The sequence below is a fragment of the Tenrec ecaudatus genome, chromosome 14 (genome assembly GCF_050624435.1).
Source record: "Tenrec ecaudatus isolate mTenEca1 chromosome 14, mTenEca1.hap1, whole genome shotgun sequence".
NCBI classification, from domain to species: domain Eukaryota; kingdom Metazoa; phylum Chordata; class Mammalia; order Afrosoricida; family Tenrecidae; genus Tenrec; species Tenrec ecaudatus.
In genome coordinates this window covers 45,349,072-45,361,822 of record NC_134543.1, presented here as the reverse complement: position 1 = coordinate 45,361,822, position 12,751 = coordinate 45,349,072, and the positions used below count along the sequence as shown (strand labels likewise).

General features: G+C 47.6%; 1 protein-coding gene across 4 annotated transcripts in view; it reads right to left on the bottom strand.

The window, feature by feature from the left end:
• The window catches only part of RTN1 (reticulon 1), a 412,417-nt gene that overhangs the window by 92,276 nt on the left and 307,390 nt on the right, over positions 1-12,751 (bottom strand). For all 4 annotated transcript variants that reach the window (XM_075531835.1, XM_075531836.1, XM_075531834.1 and 1 more), the window contains one exon: positions 6,396-7,145. In XM_075531835.1, the coding sequence (XP_075387950.1) occupies positions 6,396-7,145 (750 nt within the window). The remainder of the gene's footprint in view (positions 1-6,395; positions 7,146-12,751) is intronic.

Genomic DNA, 12,751 nt, shown 5'->3' with positions numbered 1-12,751 from the left:
CTACGTAGGGAGACTCAAGATCTCTGTCCCAGTACTAACACAGCCCACGTCTGCCCAGGAGCCACTTTACCCATCAGACACTGGTACTGAAAGCGGATGCAGCAGCTAAAGCAGAAGAGACGTTCGATCACAGGCTGGTTCAGAGTTCTGCGTCATGAATGGAAGAGACAGCCCAAGAACCTTTATAGTCTGCTTTATGAATTAAATCTCATGGACTAAGCCTTATAACTTAAAAAACAAAAAGCAAACCACCCAACTCTGGGATGAACTAATGGGTCATACTTACTTTGGTTTTCTCCCAAAGGCTTTAGGGCAGAAGCGATATCTGGTATAATAATAAAAAGTAATGACACACAGCTTAAATGTTTGGAAGATGAAAGATCTAGTCTATTTGAGAAGTCCTCCATCTGGCATCCCGACTGCAAATCACTCCCCTCAAGAAGAGAAGGCTTTTCCTGCCACAGGAGACAGCCTTCCAAGCTGCAGCTGGTGTTGACAGACAGGAGACAGCCAGTAAGAAGGACACAGGATAGGCACCTCTCGAGCCGGAAGACATCGCAACAGCTGAGTGCCCGAGTGTCTGTAATTAAAAAAAACTATATGCCCAGGGCCACCACCCATCTGTCAGTTCTGTTGCACTATGGTGGCTTTTGTGAGGCTGTGAAGCTGCAAGTTATGTCACCGTATTTCCACTATCAGCAGCAGGGTTACCCATGGTGGACAGGTTCCAGTGGAGTTTCCTGGGCATACAAAACTAGGAAGAAAGGCCTGGAGATTAACCTTATGAATTACAAAACGGTATTGTTTGCTATAGTTCTGGAAGATGAATTCTGCTAGGTTGGAAGGCAACATAATAGCCAAAATAAGGAACTCAAGCATACGGATGATCATGAATCAGAATCCACTAGACTGCAACTAACAGCCCAGGGAGAGTTCACCAAGGTGGCCTTAAAAAAAAAAAATACGACGGAATTGGGCTGTTTAGCACTCTGGCTCACAACCCCAAAATTTAAGCTTCAACGGGCTTATTTAAAAGAAAATAGGTCTATGTCATCACCCATTTGGATTCCACAGTTCTGGAGTGGGACCAGAGCTGAAACCTGCATCTTTAACAAGTATTCCTGAGGCATGTGGTGCACACACAATACTTTGGAAATTAATGGCTGAAGGTTATAATGACTGAAGACTGAAGGCTGTATGAAGAAATCCTCATACAGGGGATTTCTGAATGCATTCTTGAGGGATTTTGTTTTTCAAATTTTATATTTAGATACTTTTTTTAGGTTATTATATTAAGTATAATCTAGATCATCTGGATCACAGATCCCCAAATTTATTTGGCCTACTGCTCCCTTTTCAGAAAAAAAAAATTACCCAACACCTGGAAATTAAAAACTTCTGTGCTATAGGCCTACCTCCAAGATGAAGTGGAGGGGTCTGCTTCTGCAGCCCCCCTGAATTGTTCCAGCACCCCTAGAGAGCAGTGTCACCCACCTTAGGAAACATTGAGTCAACTGATAACTTTATCACCAGATACCCCCTCAAGACTTGGACTAAGGTGTTAATAATCAGGTTGATTGGAAGTATTTTTAATGATGCCTTGGGCTAAGGAGTTCCTCCCCAGACCGAGGCTGATGTGAGTGTTCACAGAACAGACCAACTGACACAACCTCAGGCTGATGAAGGGCTACTGTGCCCAACGGTCTGAAAAGGGAGCGCAGAGTCAGTCCTCACTCAGCATCAGAGGCCCAGAGCACAGCAGGTAAGAGGCAATCATGCCATTTCACCTCGAAGGAGGTGACTGACTTCAGGAGAATTGTCAACCATCACACCGAATTATGTGTCAAGTTAAGTTTGATTGGATTTGTAATTTCGTGAGTATAAAATTTGTAAAGTGTTTTGGCCTTTGCATTTTAGGTAAGTGCTATGAATAAAACTGGGGCTTGTTGGTAAAGTGATGATAAAAATGTTTTGTATTCTTTTTGTTTTGTTTCTGTTCCTTTTTTAATAAATAAGTTTTATTAGGGGCTTCTACAACTCTTATCACAATCCATACATACATCAATTGTGTAAAGCACATCTGTACATTCATTGCCCTCATCATTTTCAAAGCATCTGCTGTCCACCTAAGCCTCTGGCATCAGGCTTTCTCCCCTCCCTCCCATGTTTTGTATTTTCTTTTCTTTTCTTTCCAAACCCCAACATGCCCATACTCAAGTTTGAGAAACATTTGAGTTTGGTGCTAATGAGCTTGAGGCACGTTAGGATGGCTGGACTTAGCCCAAGACAGCAGGCTGCCTCCCAGAGGTGCCTTCGGCAGCAAGCACCTACTGTTAGTACCAGGAGGGCCTGCATGAGCTTATGTGGATACAGCCACACCAACAAGACCATGCCCTTCACACTTAGAGAATCTGTGTCTGTGTGTTTTTAACATGATGCTGCTAAGAGTATTAGTACCAAGAAATGCAACCAACAGCTGGGATGTTTAGACACTGAACATGAAGCTCTGTCCCTGAATTTATAAACAGTGTTGTCTGTCCCAGCATCGGACACAATTTACCAAGGTTGGTGAGAGGTGCTGGAGAAAATGGGAAAAGCGGAGCAAAAAGGATCGGTGCTATGAAGTCAAAGAGTCTGAGCAACCAGAGTGGGGATCTAGGAGGAGGGGCAAGGGGAGACCCGAAGTGGAGGCGGAGCCTGAGGACGGAAGGTTGTTTGTTGTAGATGCTATCACCTTGACCCCACACCTGTGTGTGGAGTAGGACAGCTCTGTGGGCTTTTCAAGGCTGGACCCACACCCACGATCGCCACGCCTACCTCTGAGACACCTCTGGGAGGGGCTGGGCTGCCAATCTCTCTGCCAGCAGTGGGGCAATTTTACCCGTTTGAGCCGCCAGGGCTTGCCAGGCATTTGGCCTAGCTAGGGCAAAGGCTGTGATGTGGGGGCTAAGGCTAGGCTGCTGAGGGGAAGAATTCACCTTGGAAGGCACTATTCACCAGGCTAAGGAGTTTAGGACTTAGCGTCAACTGCTGAAGCGTTTGAAGCAGAGGTGTACGGAGGCAGGTGGCTGGAAGCAGTTGGGGCTCACTGGTCGAAGGACTCTTGTAAAATGAAAGCGACCTATATTAAAATTAAACACTAGACATCGAGGCAAGCAGGGCCAAGGGTGAGGATGGCGAGGGCAGGGCAGAGTTTCGTTCTGCTATGCATAGGGCTGCCATCAGTGGGAACCAACTTGGAAGAAGAAAACAGCAAGGGAGAAGAAAAGACAGAAGGTGGAGATCCACTGAATGAGAGCCACTTCGCAGGGTGGGATGGGGCAGGGTGGACGGGAAGCGGAAGAGCCTCCTAGGAGTCATTGGTGTCCTACTCCTGTGTTACTGGGAACACTGATGTCCCTCGCAGGTAGAACTAAAAGCCAAACCAGCTGCCTTTGAACTGACTCTGACTGATGGGGGCCCTCTGTGTGTCGTGCTCCACAGGGTTGTCTCTGGCTGACTTTGGGAAGGAGATTGGCAGGCCTTTCTTCGAAAGCACCTTTGGGTGGGCGCAAACTGAGTGCCAACAGCACTACCTCCCAAAAATACATTTGATATACCCCTTTGGAGTCTAATGTTCCCAGAAGGTGTCAGAGAACAGAAACATCAGCAGCAGCTCCAGAACAGGAGGAAAAGGGGAAATTAAGAAGAGGCATGTTTGATCTCTGGTGTAACAGCAAACAGTCAAAGGTCTCTCAAGGCGAAAAAGCTCCCTACATGGCCCTTCTCAGAGCATGTGCATCAGGAAACTTGATGTTCTTTGATGGTGCAGGCTACAAAGCATCAAATAATTGCCAAAACATATTCTAAGTATCTCCAGACCCTGCTGCAATTTAGCTCAGCAGCAGCAGAATGGCTTGGAGCCAGAGGGGAGAGCATACTTCTGAACACATAAATCGGAAAGCCAGAGGCTTCTGCAGACAAACGCAGGAAGTCATAGAAGCTGCCCTGACCTCACTGCTGAGGGCAGTGATGCCAGACATCAGCACGATCCTGCAGTCAGTCCACTGACTGATTGGGGGCTGCCTGGCAAAGGCTGGCACACAGCTCCTCTCTCACCTGGTGACATGGAGCAAGTGAGGCCAGAAGGGAACCTCAGAGCTCAAAGAACCTGCTAGCAGTGCTGAGTCATCCACAGGGCTCGCTGCCCCCAAGGGCTTTGTAGACACTCTTCATAGCTCATGCTGCTAGGCGGTGAGTTTCAGAGGGACACCTGGATTCCAAAGGACCCCTAAGTGGTAAGTACAGCAGAGGCTTTTCACTGTAGCAGGCCTTCATCTTTTCAAATGCCTGCTTCTCTCTCCTCTCTAACTTCTACACAGAGCGGCGCAGCCCAGGGCTCGCGTCACGTGGGGCCACTTGCATGGAGGGAGGGGTGTTCAAGTGATGCCAGAATTGACCGCCCAGGGCGTTTAGAAGCGGCCGCGTGCTTGCTGAGTGGCAGCTTGTGTTCTTTAGCTCTTCCTCAGACATCCAGTCGCACACTGTCAGAAGTAGAGACCCGTGCCCGTGGCAGTAAGCGATAGGGACACACGACGAGCATGACTAAAGCTGGGTTTCTTCAGGACTAGCAGGGGACAGCAGATTGTTCACGAGGGATGTCGCTCTTGGCTCCCAGCTATCTGAAAGGTCCATTCAGTGTGGAGACAGAAGAATCCAAATTCATTTTAATAGTCACCAAACAAACACACATTCCCAATATTAAATAGGTATCAGCGATCCTACCTGTCACACACCCAAAACAAACAAACTTACTGCCATCAAGTCAATTCTGAAGTATAGTGACCCTAGAGGACAGGGCGGAACTGCCCTTGTGAGTTTCCAAGACGCTAACACTTTACAGGAGTAGAAAGCCTCTCTCTTCCTCGAAGCTGGCTGGTAGTTTCAAACAGCTGACCTTGCAGTTAGTAGCCCAACATTCTAAACCCATGGGAAATCAAAGAGTCAGTGTGCCCCCCCCCCACACACAGAAAAGCTACTTGTCAAGCCACCAGCAACCATGCAGCACGGTTAGTTTTTCAATACTTTTCTTCAGGTTCTCTCACTTCAATGCGTTCACTTTAAAGAATTCAGAAGCTAGGTTTCTATCTCTATTGAGAAAAGAGCTTGTCCGCTATTTTTATATCGAGCACCACTCTAATTGCTACTGACATGCTTGCCATTAGCAGGTACACAGGAAGGAGGAGGTGTGCCCTTGGAATCATTTCCCCCCTAAAGGCACAATATCTCTAGAAGAGCAGTAAGCAAGGGGGATGGGTGAAAGGGGATGTGGTAATAATTTCTTCTGAAAGAATTAATAGACCGCAGCTCAGGGGAATTGAATCCAGTGGAGTGTTTAGGGTCTAGGTGACCGTTCTACCTGGGTGGCCTGCAGGCCACTCAGCCCTCACCCTTGGGAGCCCACTGCCAACAGAAGCATGAGGACAGCTTTGTTTGTCCGGGGCCCTATTGCCTTTTCGGAATCCTACAACCCATCACACAGAGCCCAGAAGAGAAAAGGCTGTCCACTTTCTGCACTGGAAGCTCAGCTCCAGGATTCTCACAGGGAGGGCCCAGAGCGGCCCAATTAAATCATTCTAGTTAGAAGCGACTTTAAAGATTAGCGGGTCACCTTAGGTTTTCTTCGGGGACACTGGGAACACTGGAACCACGTTTGGTCTAGGTCTTCCCTGGCTGGCTGGGCCACAACAACCCTACCCTTACACAGTGGTTTTCACCCTGTGAGTCGAGACCCCTGTGGGGGTCAAACGACCTTTTCACAGGGGGTTAACCCGATCCATAGCAATAGCAAAATGACAGCAGTAACAAAAATGTTATGGCTGGGGGTCACCACCACAGGAGGCACTGTCTGAAAGGGTGGCGGCAGTGGGAAGGTGGAGGACCACGGCCTTACAGGGTCCAGGTCTCTGGCTCCTTGAGAAACGGCTGTCGGACCCATTTCAGATACCCGCTTGGCTGACAAATTTGAACATGCTGAGTCATGTGAGTTTGCAGCCCATCCCTCGTACTGAAGGGGACTGAAACTGGCCACGAGCATGGGTGAGAACGGGAAACCATCCCTTTCCGAGCGCGGAAGCCAAGCCCTCGCACCAACAGCAGGCACTCACGCCATCCCTGAGATGAAGTGCTTGAGGGCAGCCTGCCCGGTGCACCGCTAGGACCCGCGAGGTTCTGCCAGAGTGTCCAGCTGCAAATAGGTGGTGTCACACCTCCTGCCCATCTCCTTAAACTGTTCTCTGGTCAACTGTTGGACTGGACGGCCCAGTGGTGACTTGGGACCTAAGAGCGCCACTCTGCACCCAGAGGGCCGACACACACAGAGACCACTGGGCTTCCCCGGGGGACCCCGACTTTACCTTTCTGCTTACTGAAGAACGGCAGCGGGGGCGCTGCCCCGCTCGGCCCGCAGTCCTTGGTGGCCGCGGGGCCTGGTATGGGACTGGACGCGTCCGCAGGGCTCCGCTGCGACAGGGGCCCCTCGGGCGCCGCGCCTCGGTCTCCGGACAGCAGCTCAGGGCCCGGGGTCTCAGGGGTAGCCGAGGGATACTGGAGGAAGGGGTTGGCCTCGGCCTGGCCCCGCCGGCTGGGCGGGCGCTCCTCGGCCCGGGCGCCCGTCTCCTCCCGGATGGCGTCCAGGATGCCGGGCTTCATCTGGGGCGAGTCCTGCTCCCGCTTGGGGCTCTCCTCCGAGGCCGAGGAGGCGTCGCACGACTCGATGATGAGCTCGCTGTCCAGCTCGGCCTCGCGCTCCTCGCGGAGGATGCTGTACTGGATGGACGGCGAGGCGGGCGAGGGGGGTGGGCCGCCCACGTGGCCGAAGGTCGCGTAGCCCGAGGGCAGGGCGTCCTCTGCGGCCAGCGGGTCCTCGGACACCAGCTCGATCTCCGAGTCCCCGGACTCCGCGCTGCTGGCCTCATGGTCCAGGGGGCTGCTAGGGATGGCCGGCAGCCCGGACCTGGCCTTGGCGCCGGGCCTGTCGGCCACCTGGCCCATCGCCCGCGGGCTCTGGGCGGTTTCATAGGATAACCCCTTGGCTCCTTTAATGGCAGTGATCAGCTCGTCCTCGGAGATGCTGCCATTCCCCTGCGATTCGGCAGCAGATGGCTCTGTCGTCCCACAGCGGGAAGGACAGCCAGGGAGGCACGCACACGGACAGACAGATGGACAGAGAGAGAAGAAATAAAACAAACTTCCATTAGAGGAGATGTTTTGTCGTTGCTTGAGAAACACATTATCTCATTAGCACAAAGATGCCTGTTTGGAAAGGCAGGCCACCTGAACCAACAAGCTAATTACTTTTCTGGCCCAATTAATCAGTGTTTTACATCCCTATCCATCTTCATCTAGCTATTTTTATAAATGACCCAGCAATTTCTTAGCAACAGGATGTGGCTGTGTTTTTCCCTTTTCTTTTTCCTTCTGCTTTGAAGCAGCAGAGATTCATTGTTTCAATTTCTGATTCATTCCTCTAATAAAGTGCTTCAATTTCACAACAGTGGCTTTGACAATCAGCGCCAGCTTGCTCTCTATTCCGGCTGCCCAGTATCAACCACCTCTGAAAATAATCCCTTACGCCTGCCCCATACTCCTTTTGCATCCTTGTGTACAACTTGAATTTTGAGCTTTGCTTTTCCTATCAGAATCAGTAGTTTTCATCTTTATCAGGAAAGTGCAACTCTGGGAGGCAATGAAAAGGATGGTCTTGCCAGTTTCACCAGGGGGGCGATGCAGCTAGATGCCCGCAATGCACAAGGCTGCAGACCTTCCTAGAGAGGCAGCCCACAGCTATTCTAGGCCCCTCTCTGCAGTTCCTGTCGAGAAGAACAAAACCTGAGTCACCCCCAGACCCCTGGATGACTGCCTGCCTTTTGCCTGATGCGTATCCAGATGGCCTGTAAGCCACACTGGCAATCTTGCTGAGATTTCTTTGCCTTGGATGAGACTACCTGGGATCACCATGACAACAGTGTGCAGGAGTTTGGTTTTCCCTTGCTGCACAGCAGGGCCCTATTTTAGAACATTCTAGACCTTGGTTTTGGCAAGAGCTACTTGTCATTTTTCCAAAGCTTTGAGGTCACAGAGGAGATGTGAGGATGGAAAAGTGGTTAGGTGACCTATTGCTTTGGGTGAACCTCAATGGCTGCTTAGTCATTTGTGCCATCGATCAATGTCGGAAGTCAGTGAAATCATCTTGAGATGGACAGTGGAGTGAGAAGAGAGCCTAGGGTAGAACTCTGGGGAGGGCGAGCCATGGCAGATAAGGGGTGCTCACAAAGATGCCTGTGAGGTAGGGGACCTGGAGGGAAAAACCTGAGGAGAGAAGTGTGGCAGAAGCCAAAGGAAGAAAAAACATGACAGGTACTTGGGAGAAGGCAAAAAAGAAGAGACCCCAAGAATGAATCGGAAGTCTTCAGGGAAGTTGGGTGTCCCGAGAGGTGAGGATGCAGATGAAGTGGTAGAATCCACAAGATTTTGTAATCTATCGATCTCCAAATCTCAGTGACTTAGCACTTATTCTTGACATGGGCCCCTGGATGGGGTGCAGGGGAAAGGAGGGTCCCCAACAAATCTTCACTGGTCCGGTAGGCGCAATTGTATGGCGATAAAAGTACAGAATATAGTAAAGTCATGGAGAGCATGAGAGATAGAAGAGAGACGGAAATAATGGAGCCTGACACATCTCATGGTAGCATGTTCACCTCAGCCTCACTTGGTGGTCCACATGGGGAGAGCCCAGAGCGAAAGCAGGGGGGCATTTTGTGCTGTGATGTAACCATACATCACAGGAAGGGGCAGTAAAATAGACATACACATCATAGGAAGGGGATGTATGATAGGCCTAAGCGTGACAGGAAGGGGAGGAGCTAGGGGTATGCACATAGAAATGGGTGGAACCAGAAGTATACATGTGACAAGATGGGCGGACCCTAGATTCATGATGGTAGCCTAACCTTAGTCAACCTTGGGCAGGTTTGACCTCTCTGGGGTCTCCTACAAGGAAACAGACAACTACTATCCTTATCAGAAGGGAGTGGGTCCTACTTGTGGGGTAAACAGTGGTGACTGCTTGCTCTAGATGGCTGATAACCCTTAGGGAGAAAAACCCCTGACTTACTTCTAAGTTTGTGATACATTGGGGGGAGACAACTTGGAAGAAATCTTTCTGTTTCCCACAATCGGGTATTTCTACTATAGGTGCTGTTCAGCATCCACGTCTCTTTCCAGACTCTTTCCTTTCATGTAACAGCTCTAGTGATATACAATGCACCTACCATACAAGTTGTTTGTTTCAAGAGTATTTGTGTGCATGCTTGTATGTGTGTGTGTATTTGGTACTTTCCAGTATATTCTCAGAGTTGCTAACACATCAATACAATGAATTTAGTCCATTTTTATTACCCTCCAAAAACAACCTTGCTGCTCATATCTATCATACCGAATTCCCTCTCTTCTGCCCTACCCCAGAGCCTGCAAATGCAAAACCTCAAACTCACTGCCATCGAGTCCATTCCTACTCACAGTGACCCGATAGGACCCAGTGGACTTGCTGCCCTTGTGGGTTTCCAAGACGGTAATTCGTTATAAGTAGAAAACCTTCTCTTTCTCTGGTAGAGTGGCTGGTGGTTTGGAACTGCTGACCTTGTGGTTAAGCAACTTAATTCATAACCCACTGTGCCACTTTTTCCTCTAGGGATTTGCCTATTCTGCATATTTCGTGTAAATGTAATCATATCATATGTGGCCCCTGTGAATGATTTACTTCACTTACTGTTTTTAAGGTTTATTAATGCTATATTATGCATCTGTTATTCTTATCTTTTGATTATGAATAATATTCTATTCCATTAATACACTGATTTTATTTATATATTCATCAATTGAATGTTATTGGGTTGTTTCCACTTTTGAGTGAATGTGGAATAACAGAGGTACCTCAGGAATCAAACTGCTACTGAACGGCCTTGAAACTCCTAGGAAGCAGTGCTGCTCTGTACACATGCAGTCACTGTGAGCATGAATCTCCTCAAGAACAGTAAATAACAACAAGTTGGTGATTCACAACTTTGCTCCCCCAGAGAATAAGAAGAAAATAACTCCAAATGGCCTATGTACAGTACAAAGTTCTAGAGGAACTTGGAAGAGATAATGAAAGAAGTTGAATTTTACTTAATCTTAAAATATAAATAAATCAAACCAATTGTCATTGAGTCAATTCTGATTCTAAATGGTCCTGTAGAGCAGAGTAGAACTAGAACTGTTCCCAGAGGTTTTTGAGGCTGTAAATGTTTTCAGGAGGCGGCAACTTCATCTTCTTTCTCCTGAGTTTGAACTTGGTCACCCCCCCGCCCATATTCACCAGGATGGGGTTTACTAGGGATGTAACAAGTTGCAATTCAGAATCAGAAATGTTCAGGACACAGTTCATTGTTCAGAACAGCCTCTTCTCAGTCATGTCCACAGGCAGGCTGCTCCTTGGCCTCTCAACCACATGACCCTTTGGCCGGTGGCCTGGATGATGTTCTTTTAGTGCTGTTGATAAATGCCCACAGGGCATTCCACTCCAACATAATCCTCAGTCGAACTATACTAGTCCATAGGAAAATGAAATTAAAAGATAATGTCCATGAGAAAATGGAATTAGAAGATAATGGAATTTTTCCATGAACTTTTTGAAGCCCCATCATAGTCCAGAGTAAATGACATGAGCAAAGGTAAGGAGTGTGTTCAAAGGGAAGCACAATCAAACGTTTAACTGGAATGTTGTAGAACAACGTGGAATGTTGTAGAACAACGTGGAATGTTGTAGAACAATGTGGAATGTTGTAGAACAATGTGGATAGGAAGGTAACCAGGCGCTGAGTCACGGGAGGCCTTGGAAAACGGTTTAAGAGTCAGCACTGGTGGGTCCTGGAAGACTTGGGATGAACCAAAGGAGATGAAGGAGGGTGCAGTCAGAAAAGCTGGATTCATTGCAAGAAGAGGCTGTGATGACCTAAAGGTTAGTAGAAAATGAAGGGAAAGAGCTGAATAGAAAATTTCAGAGGACTGCTCAAGAAAACACGTTCACATTATAACAAAATGTAAAAAGACTAGTTAGAACCAAAAGGGAGAATATGTTCACTATATATCTTAAACTGAAAGAACTCAAGAAAAAAACCTCAAGCTTTGAGTTGCCATATTGAAATATTCTATGCACAAAATATTAAATGATACAGGAAGCACGGATAAAGCATGGAAAAAATACCTAGGGTTACTGTACCAAAAAGAACTAGTCGACATTCAACCATTTCCAGAGATAGCATATGAACAAGACCAAAGGTACAGAAGGAAGAAGTCCAAGCTGCACTAAAGGCATTAGTGAAAAACAAGGATCCAGAAATCAACAGGATACCAAGTGAAGTGTTTCAAGCAGCTGCTGAAGCACTGGAAACACTCACTTGTCTATGCCAGGAAATATGGGAGACAACTACTTGAGCAACTAACTGGAAGAGATCCATACTGGAAAAAGATAGGTGACCCCAAACACTGTGCAAATTATAAAGCAATGTCATTGACATCACACGCAAGTCAAATTTTGCTGAAGATCATTCAACAATGGTTGCAGCAGTACATTGACAGAGAGTTGCCAGAAAATTAGGCCAGATTCAGAACAGGATGTGGAAGAAGGGACATCTTTGTTGATGTCAGAGGATCTTTGCTGAAAGCAGAGAATACAAGATGTTTACCTGTGTTTTGTTGACTATGCTAAGACATTCGACTATGTGGATCATAACAAATTATGGATAACCTTGGGAATAAGAATTCCAGAACACTTCATTGTGCTCCTGCGGAACCTCCATATGAATCAAGAGGCAGTTGTGCAAACAGAACAAGGGAATACTACTTGTTTTAAAATCAAGAAAAGTGTGCACTGATCAGGTCTGTATCCTCTCACCATCCTTATTCAGTATGTATGCTGGGCAAATAATCAGAGATTATTTGAAGAAGAATGTGGCGTCAGGATTGGAGGAAGGCTATGCAGATGAAACAACGTTGCCTGCTGAAAGTGAGGAAGACTTGAAGCACTTGCTGATGAAGATCAAGGATTACAGTCTTCCATCTGGATTCCACCTTAGTGGGAAGAATGGAGAGAAGATGGAAGCTGTCAAGGATTTCATCTTGCTTGGATCCACAACCAATGCTCATGGAAGCAGCAGTCTAGAGATTGAACAACATACTGCACTGTACATATCTGCTGCACAAGGCCTTTTTTTAAAGATTTGAGAAACAAAGATGTTACTTTGTGGACTAAGATGCACCACAGTATTGTCAATCGCTTCATACACATGTTGGGCACTACATAAGGAAGACCAGAGAAGAATTGGTGCATTTGAATCATGGTGCTGGTGAAGAACACTCAAAAGGACCATGGACTGCTAACAGAACAAACACATCTGTCTAGGAAGACTTCTTGTACAGCCAGAATTTGAGCATGGTAGAAGACTGGCCTGTTTTGTTCTGTACATAGGGTTGCTATGAGTCAGAACTGACTCAACGGTACTGAACACAACAAAAGGGTGTTAGGGAAAGATGGATGGAGAGGTGGAAGGGATGGTGAGAAGAAGAAAACCCAATAGGCAATGAACGGACAGGCGTCTGACTCACGTGGGAAGTGAGAAAGGGAGAGTATCCAGCATGACTCAGCAGGGCTTGGGCCAAAGTGAATACAATG